Source organism: Heterocephalus glaber, unplaced genomic scaffold (genome assembly GCF_053883595.1).
Source record: "Heterocephalus glaber isolate CG9 unplaced genomic scaffold, H.glaber_assembly_v1.0 deba00001564, whole genome shotgun sequence".
Lineage (NCBI taxonomy): Eukaryota > Metazoa > Chordata > Mammalia > Rodentia > Bathyergidae > Heterocephalus > Heterocephalus glaber.
Window position 1 is genome coordinate 23,521,132 of NW_028258351.1, and position 20,374 is coordinate 23,541,505.

The window sequence follows — 20,374 nt, forward strand, 5'->3', positions numbered from 1 at the left end:
TGTGCCACGGCTCTGAGCCCAGAGACCTCCAGATTGGCTTACCATGGCTCCCAGGCAGCAGAAGGCTTCTGGTTAGGCGTGCCACAGCTCCGAGCCCAGAGGAGACCTCCAGACCTGCGCACCATGGTTCGCAGGCAGCAGGAGGCTTCCGGGTAGGCGTGCTGCGGCTCCCAGCATAGAGGAAGCTTCTGGGTAGGCGTGCCACGGCTCCAAGCCCAGAGGAAACCTCCAGATCGCAGTACCATGCCTCCCAGGCAGCTGAAGGCTTCTAGGTCGGCGTGCTGGGGCTCCCAGCATAGAGGAAGCTTCCAGGTAGGCGTGCCATAGCTCTGAGCCCAGAGGACACCTCCAGATCGGTGCACCATGGCTCGCAGGCAGCAGAAGGCTTCCGGGTAGGCGTACCACGGCTCCGAGCCCAGAGGAGGTGAGAAGCGTGGGCGCCAGGAACACAAACCCACCCTACCCCCCCACCCCCCCACTCGTCAAAATGAGAAGACTGGTAAACAAGCCAGAGAACCAGACTTCCAGATCACCTACAGCAACCCCAAAGGGAAACGAGATGGAACACTCTGATACCCAACCACCTGGACTCCCGGAACTAGCAGTGAAAGAGGATCTGGAATAAATGAAATCAGAAATAATTTTTCACATAACAGCAAAGTCGTGCCCATAGTGCAAGACATGATTAATAAATCTAGAGAGGACACAGATAAAAAAAATAGAGGATCTGAGGAGCATGATGGAATCTCAACATAGGAAACAAATTGAATCCATAAAACAGATGCAAACAGATTTACAGGAGATTAAAAACTCCATTGAAAGTCTATGCAGCAGAATGAGCCAATGTGAGGATAGAATGTCAAATATAGAAGATAAGATCGCAATTAGTGACCAGGAAGAGAAAAAATTCTTTAAAATTATAAGGGACCACGAGAAATCAATCCAGCAGCTGCTAGACAATGCAAGGAAAAATAACATAAGAGTGATTGGAGTCAATGAAGAAACAGGAGAGAGGGCAGATGACATAAAAAAACTGTGTACAGGGCCGGGGATTTAGCTCAGTGGTTTTGCCACCTGCTGCACGAGTGCAAGGACCTGAGTTTGATCTCTGGTACAAAACAAAACTGTTTACAGAAGTGATGGCAGAAAACTTCCCAAACAGAGGAAAAGAATTTGACATACAGATAAGTGAGGCATATAGGACTCCAACTAGCCTGGATCAAAAAAAATCTACACATAGGCATATAATTGTTAAGATTCCAGAAACACAACAGAAGAACAAAATTCTACAGGTAGTTAGAGATAAGAAACAAGTCACATACAAAGGAAAGCCCATCAGAATCACAGCAGACTTCTCAGTGCAAACCCCCAAGGCAAGAAGAGCTTGGAGTGATGTGTTTCAAGCACTAAAGGAAAACAACCTCCAACCCAGATTGATGTACCCTGCAAAACTATCTTTCAAAATTGATGGAGAAATAAGATACTTTCATGACAAAGAGCACCTCAGGAAATTCATGAATACCAAACCAGCACTCCAAAAAACTTTAGACAAAATCCTAGGAAAAGACAAAGAGGATCACAACCCCAAGAAGCCCATCAGAATGAATCCGCCGGGCACGACAAGAAATTAAAAGCAAAGGGGGAGGATCCAACAAAAAGGAAAATGTCATGACAATGATAACTCAATACATGTCAGTTATAACCATCAATGTTAATGGTCTCAACTCGCCAATCAAAAGAAATAGACTGGCAGAATGGGTCAAGAAACAAGATCCAACAATATGTTGCATACAAGAAACACACTTAATTCAAAAAGAAACTCATAGACTGAAAGTTAAAGGGTGGAAAACAATACTCCATGTGACAAGAACCCAAAGAAAAGCAGGAGTACCTATCCTCTTTGCAGACCAAGTGGATTTCAAAACTACACTGATTAAGAGAGACAAAGAAGAACACTATATCCTTGTAAAGGGAACAGTCCAAGAGCAAGAGATGACAATCAAATATCTATCCACCAAACACTAGTGCACCCAGCTATATATAACAAATACTAATGGACATGAAAAACTATATAAGCACTAATACAGTAGTAGTGGGAGACCTCAATACCCCATTGTCACAAATAGATAGATCAACTAGACAAAAAACAAGCAATGAAATACTAGAACTCAATCAAACTATTGAAGATATGAACCTAACATGTTTACAGAGTGTCCCACTCCACAAAATCAGAATACACATTCTTTTCAGCTACACACAGGGCATTCTCCAAAATAGACCACATACTTGCTCATAAAACATATTTAGGTAAGTGCAAAGGAATTGAAGTTATCCCCTGTATATCATCAGAGCATAGTGCGATGAAATTGGAGATCAACAACAAAAGAAACTGCAAAAACGTCATAAACACATGGAAATTGAACAACACACTTCTGAATAACCAATGAGTCACAGGAAATTAAAGAAGAAATCAGACAGTTCCTTCAAATAAATGACAACGACAATACAACATATCGGCATCTATGGGATACAATGAAAGCAGCCATATGAGGGAAATTCATAACAGTGAATAATCATATTAGGAAAACAGAACGTCCCCAATTAAACAACCTGATGCTGAACCTCAAGCTTCTAGAAAGAGAAGAGCAGGACAAACCCAAAGCTCATACAAGGGAGGAAATTATAAAGATCAGAGGAGAAATCAATGCAATGGAGACTAAGAAAACAATACAAAAAATCAATGAAGCCAAGAGTTGGTTCTTCAAAAGAATCAACAAAATTGACAAACCCTTAGCCAACCTTATCAGGAAAAGGAAAAAGCCCAAATCCATGCAATTAGGAATGAGAAGCATAAAAGTATAACATCTAGCAGAAATCCAGAGGATCATCAATACCTACGTCCAGAACCTATATGCCAACAAGATGGAAACCAGGAGAAATAGACAGGTTCCTAGATACATATGAATTACCAAAGTTGAATGAAGAAGACCTAAAAATTCTAAACAACCCAATATCAATCAATGAAATTGAAAACATAGTTGAAAACTTACCAACCAAGAAAATCCCACGTCCTGATGGCTTCCCTGCTGAATTCTATAAGACATTAATAGAGGAACTACTGCCACTACTGTTTAAACTCTTCAAGGAAATTGAAAGAGAAGCAATACTCCCAAAATCATTCCTGGAAGCAAACATCACCTTGATCCCCAAAGCAGAGAAAGACCCAACTGAAAAAGAGAACTATAGGCCAATCTCACTAATGAACATAGATGCAAAAATCCTTAATAAGATACTGGCAAACAATGCAGAAGATCATCAAGAAGAACATACACCCTGACCAAGTGGGATTCATCCCAGGGATGCAGGGATGGTTCAACATATGCAAATCAATCAATGTAATACACTATATCAGTAGAGCCAGGGACAAAAACCATATGATCATGTCAATAGATGCAGAAAAAGCATTTGACAAAATCCAACATGCATTTATGATAAAAACCCTACAAAACATTGGAATAGATGGTCTCTACCTCAATCTGATAAAAGCCATCTATGAAAAACCAACAGTTAGTATCATACTAAGTGGTCAAAAACTGAAATCCTTCACACTAAAATCAGGAACAAGACAAGGATGTCCACTATCACCACTCTTGTTCAATAGAGTTTTGGAAACATTAGCCATGGCAATTAGACAAGAGAAAGGAATAAAGATAGGAAATGAAGAAGTCAAATTGTCATTATTTGCAGATGACATGATACTCTATATAGAAGACCCCAAAAACTCTACCAAAAGTCTTCTAGATTTAATAACCAAATTCAGGAAAGTAGCTGGATACAAGGTCAACACACAAAAATCAATAGCTTTCCTCTACGCGAACAACAGAGTCACTGAGAGAGAAATAGGGCAAACAGTTCCTTTCACAATACCATCCAGAACACTGAAATGCCTAGCAATCAACCTAACAAAAGAAATCAAAGACCTCTACTCTGAAAACTATAGCACTTTGAAAAGAGAGATTGAAGGTGACATCAGAAAATGGAAAGACATCCCTTGCTCCTCAGCAGGAAGCATCAACATAGTAAAAATTTCCATACTTCCAAAACTGCTGTATAGATTCAATGTAATCCCAATTGAAATCCCAGCAGCATACTTCATAGACCTTGAGAAAACAATCCAAAAATTCATTTGGAACAAGAAGAGACCCAGAATAGCAAAAGCAATTCTGGGTAACAGAGACATGGCAGGGGGTATTACAACCTCCAACTTGAAACTATACTACAAAGCTACTGTGTTAAAAACAGCATGGTACTGGCCAAGAAACAGACCTGAATACCCATGGAACAGATTAGAAGATGCAGAAACAACTCCAGACACACTCAGCCACTTCATCTTTGACAAAGGAGCCAAACACCCTCGCTGGAGGAAAGATAGTCTCTTTAATGTGCTTGAGAAATTGGGTTTCAACTTGCCAAAGACTAAAACTAGATCTATATCTATCACCATGCACTAATCTAAAATTGAAATGGATTAAAGATCTAAATATAAAAACAGAAAAACTGAACTGGCTGGAACAGAGGTTAGGTAGAACTGTTCAAGACATTGGGGTAGGAAAAGACTTTATGAACAAAACCTCAGTTGGCCGTAAACTAGCACAAACAATCAACAAGTGGGATTTCTGTTTACTAAAAAGCTTCTGCACAGCAAGAAAAACCACCAGCAGTGTGAAGAGACAACCCACAATGTGGGAAAAAATTTTCACCAGCAGTCCCTCATATAAAGGTCTACTATCTCGAATCTATAAAGAACTTAAAAAATTCAGACCTCCCAAATTAAAAGACCCAATCCAAAAACGGGCATCTGAAATGAACAGACATTTCTCACACAAAGAAGTAGACATGGCAAACATATGAAAAAATGGTCAACATCACTGGTCATTTGAGAGATGCAAATGAAAACAATGCTGAGATTCCACCTCACTCCAGAAAGATGGCTGCTATCATGAAATCAATAGCAAATGCTGGTGGGGCTGTGGGGAAAGAGGAACACTGCTCCACTGCTGGTGGAAGTGCAGATTGGTGCAACCACTGTGGAAATCAGTATGGAGATACCTCAAAGAACTAGGACTGGAAGTCCCATTTGATCCAGCTATTCCTCTGCTGGGGATCTTCCCCAAAGAATTAAAAGAATCAACCACAGTGTTATATGTGCACCCATGTTCATAGCAGCACAATTTGTAATAGCTAAAATTTGGAAACAGCCCAAATGCCCATCAACTGCAGACTGGATCAAGAAAATGTGGTTTTTTTAATAAAATGGAGTACTACTCAGCCATCAAAAATGAGAAATTAGAGACATTTATTGCTTAATGGATGCACATTGAGATGATACTTTTAAGTGAAATAAACAGGACACACGTGTAAATACCTAATAGTTTCTCAAGTGTGAGAAACTGAAAGTGTAAATAAGGACTAAAAGGTATAATAAATAATGTGAAATAGGAAGAAAAGGGGCAAAGGGGAGGGGGAAGTGGGAGGGGTAGAGGAAAGGAAGGAGAGAAATGGAATTAATATGAGAAAAGGAAAAAATGGAAACAAAGTCTTTGTAAATAGGGAGGGATGGAGGGATTGAAGGAAGGGTAGGGAAAGGGGGAAAATTAAGAACCAAGAGAGTATATAAAGGTGCATATCCCCAATGATGAATGTCATTATGTTGTACACCTAAAATGTACCAATAAAAGGATATATAACAAAATTGATAAATATGTCTCCATTTTAATGCTGTTATTTTTGTTATTGTAGCCTTACAAAGGATGAATCCAAAAGGCCAAAGTATAAAGAACTTCTGGTGAGTATGGAATTTGGGGAATTTTAAATATATCCTCACCTCAGATCTTCATAGCATGCTGCTTTACTAAGCAAGCAAACGGCCTCTTTTTCAAACAACTTACCCTTATTAAGTGGGTTTTTGGGGGGGGAGGGTACTGGGGATTGAACTTGGGTCCTTGCACTTGCACAGCAGGTGCCAAAACCCCTGAGCTAATTCCCTGGACCCATTAAATGTTTTTAAAATGAAGATAATTTGGAAAGAGAAAAGTTATAGTTAGAGTTTTTCTCCTGATTTACAAGCTAAATTCTCATGGAACATTTTTTATCTTAGCATAAAATTGTACCCAGAGAATTCCAGCTTTCAATGAAAGGACCCATTTTCCATTGCCTAATCTATATATACATAATTTATCCCTAAGGAAAAAAATTATTAAATAGTTCATTCATTGCACTTATTCTGCCTCTATTAAATGCTCACATGCAAATCTATATCACAGGGCCAATTCACAATTCTTTGGAAGTTTTCATTTATTGCATGGAACTTGGATGTCTTAAGCAGTCTAATGGGTGTGGTATTGCTCAGGGCAAAGAAAGAACCAAGTACTGTGATGCAATAATATGACAATATTTTAGCAAGAGGTACAACTTGTTTGTCACATTTAGTTTCTAGCTAACCAAGGATGTTGGGTAAGACTTACAAGTCAACCCAGAAATGATTGTAAAGAATCCGGCCCATGGATGTAACATAAGCTATAGAGAAAAATATTGATGACAATGGAGTACAGTTGATTAGTGAAGCAGATAATGGGCCTCTTTTAGAATGAAGATCAGAAGGATTGAAACTGAAAACTTTTTTAAAGATCTTTCTGCTGCATATGGGGGACATCGAAGATTAAGATTTTTGCCTGTGTCCTAAGAGGATAGCAACTGGTTTTAATGTCATTCTTGGCTCTCAAATGGCATGTTAGAAGCTATAGGTATATTTTTTGCTGAGGAACAAACACTGCACTCTCTGCCTCAACAAATATTCCCTGGTATGCAGATAAGTTCTCAGATCTCACTGGCAGGGTGGTGCCTCCAAATCAAAGCAGTGTGTATTATAGCTAGGTATGCCTACAGCCACTAACATACCTACATAAAGTAAAGACGGTGATTGCCTGTCCAGTAATACCCATAGCCGTATTTGGTTGTCTGCCTGTAGTTTTCACTTGATCTTAGCCAAAAGGCCAAGAAGCAATGCCTGTAGTTTCAATGATGTATAAAATTTGAGAAAAGTTCAGTTTGGGCTGATACAAACTTTTGATATTTTTCTTTTGTTTTTTGAATTTTCTTGCAGAAACATCCCTTTATTTTGATGTATGAAGAACGTACTGTTGAGGTCGCATGCTATGTTTGTAAAATCCTGGATCAAATGCCAGCTACTCCTAGCTCTCCCATGTATGTTGATTGATACCGCTGCTACATCAGACTTTAGAAAAAAAGGGCTGAGAGGAAGCAAGACGTAAAGAATTTTCATACTGTATCACAGTGTTTTTATTGCTCGCCCAGACACCATGTGCAATAAGATTGGTGTTCGTTTCCATCATGTCTGTATACCCCTGTCACCTAAAACGTGCATCCCTGTAATACCTGATTGATCACACAGTGTTAGTACTGGTCAGAGACCACATCCTGCTCTTTCGTGATGAACATATTCATGACATGTAGAAGTCAGTATGATCAAGTTGTTGACTGATTAGATCACATCTTAAATTCATTTCTAGACTCGAAATCTAGAGACGCAGCTACTGGAATGGCGTTTTGTCAGACTTCCAAATCCTGGAAGGACGCAGTGATGGATGTACTATGTCTGAACATAGAGAATCGGGCTTGAGTGAGAAAAGCTTGCACAGCCAGTGAGACATTGCCTTCTGGAGCTGGGAGACAAAGGAGGAATTTACTTTCTTCACCAAGTGCAATAGATTTACTGATTTGATATTCTGTTGCTTTATAGTCACAGTCGATGTTTGGGGATCGATGTGCTCAGCCAAATTTCCTGTTTGAAATATCATGTTAAATTAGAATGAATTTATCTTTACCAAAAACCATGTTGCATTCGAAGAGGTGAACATTAAAATATTGAGACAGGACAGAATGTGTTCTCTTCTCCTTTACCAGTCCTTCTACTCTTCATTGGAAGACTCAGGAGTCTGCCACTTGTCAAGAAGGTGCTGATCCTAAGAATTTTTCATTCTCAGAATTTGGTGTGCTGCCAACTTGATGTTCCACCTGCCATAAACCACCAGGACTGTAAGAAGAAAAAAGTATAGAAGGCCAAGTTTACAGATTTTTTAATTCTAGTATCTTATCCAGAACAACTTGTAGCAGCTATATTTTTCCCCTTGGCCCCAAGCCTGATACTTTAGCCATCCTAACTCACTAACAGGGAGAAGTAGCTAGTAGCAATGTGCCTTGATTGATTAGATGAAGATTTCTTATAGGCAGCAGAAGACCAAATCTCAGTTGTTTGCTTCTTGCCATCACTGGTCCAGGCCTTCAGTTTCTGAATCTCTGTTTCCCTTTCTCAGTGATCTGTTACCACTAAATGACTTTTACTTACTCCAATATTTTGCCTTTTTTTTTCTATGGCAGAAACCTTTACAATTACCAGGGATGTTCCTTACCAAGGATTTTTAGCCCCAAATCTTTCATAAGCTCAGTGTTTAAAAGGCTGAGGAAAGTGGGGCCAGCTGATGTGGTAGGTGATGAAGAGGCATCATTTCTGGACATGCTATTGATCAGAGGACTATCAGAAACGGCAGTCTTTTAGATACACTCATCCCCTGCTAGAATTTAGCAGTTCACCACCATTTCTTGGAATTGGAGTTCTACCAAAAAGCAAACAAAAAAGCAAAACAAAAATCCAGAACAGTTAACAGGAGCCCATTTAAATCCATTATCTTTTGCTATTTGCCTTTGCTTACCCATCACCCAGGCTCTCAGTAGGTTTGCTCCAGCCTCTGTGGCACTGAACATTAGGCTTTGTAGAACAGTTAAGCAGCACCATGAATGGTTCAAGCACACTGGAATACAAAACAGCCATGGTCCGAGATGAAGGTGATGCCATTACAGAACCATATCATAGCAGGTATTGCTGTGTTTCCTGCCAGAGTGACAGTCATAAATACTACACAACAGTAAAGGGAGAATGGTGCTGTTCAAAGTTACATCCCTGTAAGTTACAGAATTAAAAAATGATTTATTTCTTTGGTCCACTTGCCTAATTTCCCCATTTTCTCTTCCATGGAATCTATACCTTAGACTCCCCAGTGTTTAAAGAAGGCATTGCTATATGTCTTTTTTCGACTGAACCAAGCCATCATCCTCCATTGTTCCTGGGGACTCAAGAGGAATTTGTTTCTCTGCTGTCAACTTCCCGTCTGGCTCAGCATAGGGTCACTTGGCCATTATGCAAATGGAGATATAAGCAATTCTGATTGTCCAGGAGCTAATCTGACCGTTCTGTTTGTGGATGACCATGTAAAAAGGCAATTTTAGTGTATTAATCATAGATTATTATAAACTATAAACTTGAGGGCAAGGAGTTTATTACAATGTATCTTTATTAAAACAAAAGGGTGTATAGTGTTCACAAACTGTGAAAATAGTGTAAGAACTGTACATTGTGAGCTCTGGTTATATTTCTCTTGTACCATATAAAAATGTATAAAAATTATCAAAAGGCTGATGTGCAGGGATATTGCCTTATTTGTCTGTAAAAATGGAGCTCGGTAACATAACTGCTTTATGGAGCTTTGGAATATTTTATCCTGTATTCTTGTTTGAATTCCTCCTCTATTTAAGATATACACATGGAATCGAAGTGTTTATGTAATAGTTCTATCCTTTTGCCTGCAGGTCAGTTGTAATAAATCTAGGATATGATGATGACTTTGTAATTTGATTTTCTGAAGTCAGACACTTGAGGGGAAAATCAGGTAGATTATATTAAGTTATGTGTGCATTTCATATTGGGAAAAATTACTTCCATTAACTGTTAGTGGCTTCTTTTTTCTCCTTCCTTGTGGTGGTTCTCTTTACTTACCAGATGTATCCCATGAAACACAGCTTTGCTTTCTGTTTGAGCAGATATGATGCAGTCTCTCCAAGTTCATTTCTTTCTTTGCCCTGACTTGCCCAGTTTCACAATGCTAAAGGAAAGGGGTATAATTCAACCAGTGTTATGGTAGGTAGGTTGTAAGAACAGGGGGACAGCTTTGTGCTTCTGGTGCTATGTCCACCAGGGGATTATTAGATAGTAGAAGTTTAGTTAAATGTTGTGATTCCCTTGTTACTGCTTGAAAGAGAGGGATGGGGGAAGATGAGTGCAAAAGAATACTATAGGTGTCAGATACAGGTTTTAGGATGGGAGAACAATGCAGCTGAACAAAAAGCTGTGAGATGCAGGAAACGGAGAGAAGCGCTTTGTAGCCCCAGCACTGAACTGTTACATTACCACTGGTCGTTGACCAAATGCTAACGCATTGATCATGTAATTTAGCACTTTGCCCTTTTCCTGTGCCTGCTTCTAAGTGGACCTGAGGTACCATTACAGAATCAGATGTGGTAAGTATCAAACATTCTCCAGGGAAGAGTGTGGCGAGATCTTGGTCTCTGTAGATAAGCTTCAGCTGCTAAGAGAAAGGATACCCTAGGCAGTGCCTGTATCACAGCTAGTTACCACCTCCATGCAAGACAGCATGGCGTCAGAGACAGACTGCACTGTTTTGTAGGACACTACCATGTATTCATCTCATTTGATCCTGAGTACAACTCACCAGAATCAGGTGGTAGTATCCATTTTTAGATAAGAGCAAAACAAGGTATAAAGAAGTGAAATTCTAGCTTAGGCAACATTAGGGAAGAGAAATGAGATTCAAATCTAAGGTTGTAACACATACCATAAGAGTTAATTTTAAAACACTACCACTAAAGTGTTACGGTGTTGAGAAGTAAAAGATTGCATTATATAGTTGGAGATACTGTATTTACAAGCCTTTCTAGGGCCTCCTTTGTTGTCTTGGAAGGGAAGAAGTTCTATGGCAAATGGTACAAAGGCAGTAGTGTTGATACCTTAAAAGCAAGCAGAGAAATTCTGGGCTGACTTCTGTTAGTGTGATAATGTTTATGTGGCAATCACAGAAAAGGAACTTCAGTTTCTTCCTTTGGTATTAAAGTACCATTTCATCTGCTGATACTGTCCAGCTATTTCAACTGTAGAAGGATAGAGAAAGGAAACATAGGTCTTAAAAGTACTCTTGGAGGGCCGGGGATTTAGCTCAGTGGTTTTGCTGCCTGCTGCACAAGTGCAAGGACCTGAGTTTGATCCCCAGTACCAAAAGAAACAAAACAAAAAAAACAACAACAAAAAACCTCTTGGAATGCTGGCTGCCCACCCTGCCTTGGAGGTTGGGTTGTTTTGTCTTCTCCACTGTCTCTGGGCCTGGGCAGTATGTACTAGTCATCCCCTCTTCTTTGTTGCTTGGGATATTAAAGCACAGAATCTGAAAACTTGGCCTTGAATTTGTTTACCTTGTTAAGTGGTTAAAGGAAAATCTAAACAGTATTTACTCTTCTTCAGATACACTGTAAAAATCACATGTAATGGAATGTTGATATTAGACTGTGTCATGTAGGAAACATCTTTAGTACAGTATGTGAAACATTTAGCTTGCCTTTCAGGAATTTACTACAGACTGAAGTGCTGTATTTCTTAGACTTACCTATTCTTTCACAGAAATGAGTATCTAGAAATTCTTATGTCTAGAAATCACTGTGATAATATTTTTGTAGATGATATGCCAAAAATGTTTATACCTAAATGTAAATAGTTCAGCTATTTAAAATTGTCAATCTGTATAACATAGTCTCAATTGAGTAATCATAATGTATAATGAATCAAATTTCTATCTGAATTTGAAATGTATATCTACATATACAGTGGACCCTTGACTTACGAACTTGATCAGTTCCCAAGGGCTGGTTGTAACTCAAGTTGGTTGTAATCCAATACAGCTGAGATCTGGATGTTTACCTGGGTACACACTATAGATAGGCAGATGAATCTTCCATCAACCCAATTAACCCAAGTCATTTGTATGTCAGTCTGGTCTTAACTTGAGGGCCCACTGAACCAACGCTGTAGGTTGCTGAAGAGTTGTGTAGCAGGACTCCTAGTTTTTCATAGTACTTATGCACAGATTTAATGTGAATGTGGCTCTGAAGTAGGGAAAGAAAGTATTGTCTTATTCCAACACACAAGGAAATAGCACTAAACAATTAGGTGTGTTAGCTTTTTGATATTGTGACTAGATACTAAAAGAAGCTTCAAGTTTACGGTTAGCTGGCTTTTACTCCTGTGCAAGGCAGAAACATTACAGTGGAAGAGTGTGGCTGAAGAAAGTGCTCACCTAGGCAGAAAGCACAGAGAAAGGGAAAGAGCCAGAACAAAGGGCTGGGGACAAGATATCCCCATGGTCATAGCCCACTGACCCACTGCCTTCACCTAGACCCCCCACCTCCTGTTTCCATCACCTACCAATAATGCTCCAAGTATGATCTAGTCAGTGGATTAATCTACCTGATGATGCTGGAACTCAGATCAATCACCCAAAAACCTATCAGCTGGCAACCAATCTCTTAAGAGTTTTAAGGGACATCGCATAGCATTAGATAATTTGTCTGAGGCAATATATTAAGGGTGTATACAGAACTCAGATCTGTAAGCATTTTATTTCATTTTTTTGTTGCTAGTATGAACAAAATCGTTTTTCAGTTTTGTTTTCAGATGTTCATTGAAGTGTATAAATACATAGTTAAAGCTGGGCATGGTGGTACACATCTGTAATCCCAGGACTCTGGGAGGCTAAGACAGGAGGTTCAAAATTTGAGCCCACCCTGGGCAATTTGATGATTTAGCAAGATCCTGTCTCAATAAAAAATAAAATAGGCTGGAGATGTGGCTCATGCAAAGGAGCTGGGCTCAGGGATTCAGCCCCTAGAACTGCACAATAATAATAATACAGTTATTTTTTCCAAAGGTCTTATGTCCTGTAACCTTGCTTAATTCATTTATTAGTTCTAATATGTTTAAAGTCAATTCTTTCAGATTTTTAATGTACAATATCATGTTACCTGCAAATAGAGACAGTTTTACTTATTCTTTTCCAGTCTTCTTTACTACCGGTTTTTCATTATGCAAATATTTTCTAATGCAGCATTTAAATTTTTTTTTTACTAGAAACATTCCTCATTTAGTAACAGAGTTCCATTCCTCTGACTAGGTCTTTAAATGAACTGGTTGCTACATGAGGAATTATGTATCATACATACATTGTAATATTTAGAACAAAAAATGGTCAAAGGAAGCTACCACTTGATGACTGGTTTGCATTATTCTTACATGCAGTACTGTAATATATATAACAACATAAAATATGAACTGTACCGAATAGTACAACCAGCAAAAATTACAGTATTGTATAAACAAAAGTGTACCATACAAAGTGTACTGTATGAGAAAAAAAGACATTGAGACTCCATAAACATGTACAGAACTGTACCAAAAAAAAAAAAGGATTGTAAGTCCAAGTGGTGGGTCATAAGTCTGTAGTGTGCCTTGGTCATAAGTCCAAACAGTCATTAAACAGGTCATTAAATGAATATCTGAATATAGTTTTAAGTTTGTGTGTATGTGGTTGTTCTAGGGTTTGCTGTATATCTTTTAACTTTTATCTGAATCAGCTGTAGCTGTATACTACCTTAATTTCAGTAATGTGTAAAAAAATGTTAGTTTGATTTATCTCTTTCCCTGGTTGGTGATAACACACACACACACACACACACACACACACACACACACACACACACACACACCCTATGTGTTTTTGGATCTTGGATACATTCTGAGTAATGTATCATTTGGAAATTTTCGATATACTTTTGTACAGTTGGCCATGCAGTAAATAGCAACTTAGATAATGGTTCACTTGGGTTCTGATTATTACTTGCATATTTTTTTGTTACTGACTGGATTGTTTTAGTGATGTCTACTCTTCTTATCCTCTTGTCCCAGCATTAAATCTGTGATGTTCCTCAAAGTTGCAGCTTTGGGCATTCTTGCAGACATCTTAGGGGTCACAGTATTATTGGTAGTGTTACTGTCCAAACTGGGTTGGTGTTTCACAAAGTTGAAGAATGAAATCATGAACAGAGTCGTCAGAGGGAGTGTTTATTGGAAGTATAAGAAGTGAGTAAGCTCCCAATAGAAGAGTTCCTAAAAAGGGTCACCAAGTGGGCTCTTTGTCCAGGGTCTTTTATATCTAGGTGGTCAGGTGTCTGGCCATAACAGGTCAAAGTGGGCTTAGCCTATAGAATTTAGGTATGGACTGTCCATGTTGTAATGTGACCTATAGAAAAACAGCATGGAGTGGCTGTGCGGTGATCAAGTACTCTCTGTTCAGTAAGGAATCTTGCTGTGTAGTTAGAACAAAGTAAAAGGGAAAAGGGAGTCAGCTGTGTTGATCATTTCCTTGTGTTTCTTTTTACTTTCCAGAGCTTGATGTTCTCCTTTAACCCTGTGTACCTGCTGTTTTCTTATAAGGCTGACCAGCCCAACTCCATTTTAGGTCTTTTTCTTATTAGCTGCCTATTCATAAGCTAAATGGTTAAACTGCCTCTTACTGTAGGGGCTCTCTTTTCATGACCACCTCCAACTGTTAAACTCTACTAACTGCCATCTGATTGTTCTATTGTATTCAGTGTCCCAGGGCATAAATTGTGCCCTGATCAAATTGTGGCAGCATTGAAGGAAGAGTTTATAAAGTCCATATTTGGTATTTGTTCTGATCCCAGAGGGATCCTCTCAGCCTTCTTACTCCTTGACTTGTTCCTGTAAGCTTCCTGGCATGCAGCTATATCTTCATTAATTCTGTGGATTTATCTCATTTCCCTTTCACTCCAATCTCCACTATTCTTGAGATTGCCCTGAGCCTTGACCTTCACCATGCTTTGTTGCAAATGAAGTGAGGTCCTTCTGGAAGAAATGAGAAGCTTGTTTTTACAGCCTGCTTTTCCTTCCAGGTAAAATTCTGAGCTAGGGTTGTGGACCTGGGAATGAGTAAAATGGCAGACATCTTTGAGAGATACAATCATCTTAGGAGCTAGACAGTTAGTGGAAGTGGAAGCACTAGTGTGAGTTCCCTCCTTGAGTTGTCTGGCATGGAACCAGTGCCTCATGAGATGAGTAAGGACCATCAATGTCCTATGTTCTCAGGTGCTGTGTTCAAGGTAGAGTCTCCATTCCATGAGGGGGATGGATAATGGGTGGAAAAAGGGATCCTCCACTTCGTGAACACACTCTGGGACTTGGCCTCAACAACATGTAGCTGGGAGTTGGAAAGAAATGCTAATGTCTTGCTCTACTCAGGAAGAAAGCTTCCATCTGGGACCTGGAGGAAGAGATAGAGCCCTGTGTTGTTGGCTACAAGTGTGACGTGGAGTGTGCCTCACTGAATTGGGACAGGAAGTGACAGAAGGGTCTTAGTTCAATGTTATAGAGTCTCATCTTTATTACAGAAATTTTGTAGGTTCTTTCGAATAGATGTTTGTTATCCTCCTCTAATCTTGTACTGCTGAATGACCTAGTTGAATTTCTCTTCTGCCCTAGTCTTATTTATCTTTGAGGACAGGATACCTATAAGCCAGTTGTTCGTTTTCCAGTAGGCTGGACAGAATTGGCTAGATCTAAGATGGCTGCCAGAGTGACCACCAGAAAACCTCTACCTTCATTATAATCCACCTACATACTAAATGACACATTTCCCAGAATCTTGACAGTTACTAGTTGCCATAATTATTACCAGAAAGAACCTATTAAGAAAGCAGAAATAGGTGATCCCCAAATTCCTGGGAAAGATATGGCTATTTCTCCCCTTTATTAGCCTATTCCTCCTCTCATTTTTTTTTTTTACCCTATACCTATAATTTCCTGACCCATAATGAGTTGAGAAGGTGATTTGTAGGTTTTATCTCCTATTCTTGACCAAGATTGCTGCTCAATCTGTGTTTCATCTTGTTATTCCATGATTTCAAGAGAGAAAAGGGGGTCAGAAATTGATAACAGTTTCTTTGTTGGTCTTTCCTATTAGGACAATTTTCAGAGGCTGGAATTTTTTTTAAAAAGTAATTTTCACCAGTTTAACTGGGAAATGGGTCAGTGGAGCTCTTCACTATGCTATGCCAGATGTTGACCTCTTCATTTAAATTTTAATCTTATCAGAACTTTGAAAAGTGTATCAATTTTTTTTTTGGTACCAGGGATTGAACTCAGGACCTTGCACTTGTGAGGCAGGTGCAATGCCACTGAGCTAAATCCTCGGCCCTGTATCAGTTTTTATTGACATTAGATTTAATGATTTGTAATTCTTAAATGTTGGCGTCCAGTAATCTGAACTTTTAACAAATTCCAAGGTTATCTTGATGTTACTGGTCCATGAACTATACTTTGGGCATGATCTATCCTTCTATTTACTTTTTAATATTTCAGTAAAACCTTATAATATTTTCTATAGAGGCCTAGCATACTTTTGTAAGATTTGTACTAGGTACATGATATTATCTGGTATTATTATAAATTTAATCTCTGTATTTTTATTTATGTACAGAAATGAGTTGAATTTTGATATATTGATGTTGTATCTATCACTTCCCTCAAATCTTTTTTCTGTAATAACTCACCCTATAGTTTGTTTTCAGTTTTCTATATATGTGGCCATATCACCTACAAAAAATGGATATTTTACTTCTTTCTTCCTTAAGCCTTAATTCAACTTTTATTATCTTATTAAACTGACTAAAATCTCCAGCCACATAAAATAGAAGAGTGATACTGGAGCCAGATGGGCAAAAAAAAGATACATACTGTCCTTCAAATATCCAGGATCCAGGAGTGCTCTGATTGCTGCTTCCTATTCCTGTTACATTCATCTCATTGACCACTTGGGAGAGCCATCTAGCTGTAAAACGCATTCCAGAGGTTTATTTTCTGGGAGGATTTTAGTGGCTGACCATAAAGACAAGAAAAGTTAGAGGTAATCAAATTCCATGCTCTCACTTTTGCATATGGAGAAGCAGAGGCTCAGAGAGAAGCAATGGTTTGCTCCTTGAAGATTAGTCTTTTTATTTTGCAATTCATTAACAAATTATTGCTAAAAATCAGTAGCGTGGTCAAGCCTACAAGATTTCAAATATGGCTAAAGGTACCCTCTTTGCTCTGTGTCTATGTAAAATTTAAAACAATCCTGCCCTTTTCAAATTCTCTGCTGATGAATTTGTGTTGTACTTTTTACTTTCTTGAGGTGTGTGCATAGCAAATAGTTGCTTAACATATGAAATTCAATGCATTTGTAAAACAAAAACAACAGGCATTGCATGGAAATGAGAACACACACATGTGCACACATGTGCACACGTACACACACCCACACCAAATTGTGATTGTATTCAGTTTCAAAGCTTTTTAAGTACTATTTATAAGTGAATAAGGATCAGATTTCTATTTCTAACCTAGATCTTTCCCCTGATCTTGAAGTTTGTTTATCTAACTTCTTACCTAATGTATCTACTTGAAAGTTTATGAGACAGCTCACATTCTTGTTATTTAAAATTGAGCTCCTTATCTTCTTCACAGGGAAAGTAATAAGTCAAGAGTGTGCTCAGATATTCAGAGAACAAAAAGGTATCAGAGGGAACAGAGTGACCAGAGAAGCAAAGGGAAGTAAATGAAGTCAGAGAGGAAAAGGAAGTCCTAGATTGCTAGTACTCTGGAGGCCTTTTGAGGACGCAGGCTTTTGCCTTGAGTAAAACATCAAAGAGATTTGGTTGAAATGGTTTATGTTTTTACAAGATCTCTCTGGATATTGATTAGAGACTGTAGGACAGCAAAGATATGCTATAGGGAGGCCAATAATTGGTTCAAACAAGTGATTTACTGAAAGATGTAGCTTCTATCCCCTGGATATATACAGCAGAAATTGGCAGAACAGTGGCCCTCAGATCAGATCTGGCTCTCAACTCATTTTGGTATGACTTGTAAGTTAAGAATGCTTTGAAAGTTATTGAAGAAAAAGAAGAGCCTAAGAGCTGTATATGGCTTATAAAACCTAAAAACAGAATCTAGAAAATGTTTTCTCAGTAGTTAAAGCATCTGACTGGTAATATAACAACATTGGAAGGAAGAATACATGAGCAAATTAGTTGAAAATATTGTGAAGTTGTAGGTGTCAGGAAATGTATCTATGGATTCATCCATAACCTTCACATTATGAAGGCATTCCCATTGAGACTCAAATAATGTAGTCTGGTTTTTGAAAGTAAACCAAAAGGTGCTTTCTTACAAAAAACAACAGTCAGGTAAAGGTGACATAGCTAGAGACAATATCACAAGGGATTTCTGTAGAGCTTTAAACTCTACAAAGCATCTTCATGTTCATTTTATTATATAATCTTCAACTCCCTGGGGTAAGAATAATTTCCCCATTAGAAATTACCACTCCTAAATGCTTAGGAGAAATTGAATGTTAATGCTCATTGATGCCAAGGTTGATTCTAGAATCAACAGGAACTTTTATGACGATGACAGAGCAGAAGTGTTCCTCCTGAAACTTTATTTAAATGAATGTGTAGCAATATCATTATTAGTAAGCCAATAAAAGCAAGATACTGTGGACGTCATTAGCCACAAAATATTTTGACACATTTTGTGTAAGGAAAAATTGAGTGGAAGGTGATGGATAAAAATAACCAAGAAAAGATTTTTCACAGAGGTCCAGCATAAGGCCAGCCTGTGTTTGATGGAAGCTATGTATAATTAAGAGAAAGAAAAGAGACAGAAAACAAGGAGCCAAAGTTTCTTTAGGAGAAATAGTTCATTTAATGAGCTTCCCAGATCCCTCAGAATGTCCCCATAATAACCACATGTCTCACAGTGAATGGTTGGTGATCCAGACAAGAATACAGGGAACAAGAGAATTCAGCCAGAGGGAGTTGGATATGGTTTATCATCACCACCACAATTCCATCCAGAGCTGGCCACCCTCAAGTTCATCTGATATAATAGGAGACTAGGTCTTTAAAAACTATGGAATTAATCTCATCAGGCAAGTATAAATTGCCATCAATAAAATATTTTCCTTAATTACTAAATTAGTCTTTTTGAAAATACTTTGTCTTGACAAATTTTATCTCAACATGTTTGCTTGAGCAAAAGCCAAATTATCTCAGAAAAATCACTTACCAGTTAGCATTGTTTGTCCCCATAAGGACGAGAGGATATTCATATCATGAATAAAGGATTTTTCCATCTACTCTTCTTTGACAAGAAAACTCAGGGGGGTGGATTTTTCTGGAATACTCTTGTTCCAGTTCCCTTTTATGGTTCCAAAGCCTCAGCATTCATTAAATAGTTAAAGAATCTCTCTGTTTCATAAAAAGGGAGTTCCTGGAAGAAATACATTCCTAAATTTGTACCAGCATATTTCTATTTGAAGAAGCACAATCTTATTCCTTAATGAAATTTCTTCAAATGATGTTGACAAATTATGCTTCAGTGTTGTTTTTTGGGTATTTTTTGGTACTGGGGATCTAACTCAGGTCCTTGCACTTGTGCAGCAGGCAGTGAAACCACTGAGCTAAATCCCCAGCCCATGGTTCAGTGTTGTAACAGTGCATCATTTCTGCTACCAGAGAGGATGAAAAGAACTTAGAAGACAGGCCATTGTTCCACCACTCCCAGCCCAGAGGAGGTGATCTGCACTGGCCCCAACAGCACCACCCCCCTGCCACCTCCCACCCCCTACCCCTGTCGAAATTAGAAGACACATAAACAAGTCTCAAAACCAGACTTCCAGATCACCTACAACAACCCCAAAGGGAAATGAGATGGAACAGTCTGATAACCAACTGGACTCCCTGAACTGGCAACAAAGGATCTGGAAAAAATGAAATCAGAAATAATTTCTCAGATAACAGAGATTGTGCTTGTAGTGCAAGACATGATAAAACTAGAGAGGAGCTGAGGAACATGATGGAATTCCAACATAGGAAAAAATGGAATCCGTAAAACAGATGCAAACAGATTTCCAGGAGATGAAAAACTCCATTGAAAGTCTACACAGCAGAATGAGCCAATGTGAGGACAGAATTTCAGATAAAGAAGATGAGATTGCAATTAGTGACCAGCAAAAAAAAAATGCTTCAAAATTGTAAGGGACCATGAGAAATCAATCCAGCAGCAGCTAGATGATGCAAAGAAGAATAACATAAGACTGATTGGAGGCAATGAAGAAAGAGGAGAGAGAGCAGATAACACAAAAAACTCTTCACAGAAGTGATGGCAGAAAACCTCCCAAGCAGGGGAAAAGAACTTGACATACACATAAGTGAGGCATATAGGACTCAAACTAGCCTTGATCCAAAAAAAATCTACACATAGGCATATAATTGTTAAGAT

General features: G+C 38.6%; 1 protein-coding gene across 9 annotated transcripts in view; it reads left to right on the forward strand.

The window, feature by feature from the left end:
* Map2k4 (mitogen-activated protein kinase kinase 4) overlaps positions 1 to 9,756 on the forward strand; it is a 134,313-nt gene extending 124,557 nt beyond the window's left edge. For 6 of the 9 annotated variants that reach the window (XM_004857556.2, XM_087191843.1, XM_013076881.3 and 3 more), the window contains 2 exons: positions 5,800 to 5,845; positions 7,163 to 9,756. In XM_004857556.2, the coding sequence (XP_004857613.1) occupies positions 5,800 to 5,845; positions 7,163 to 7,276 (160 nt within the window). In that variant the 3' untranslated portion in view covers positions 7,277 to 9,756. The remainder of the gene's footprint in view (positions 1 to 5,799; positions 5,846 to 7,162) is intronic. The other 3 variants (XM_087191845.1, XM_087191844.1, XM_021238040.2) reach the window with 1 other exon arrangement.
* Positions 9,757 to 20,374: the final 10,618 nt, after the last annotated feature.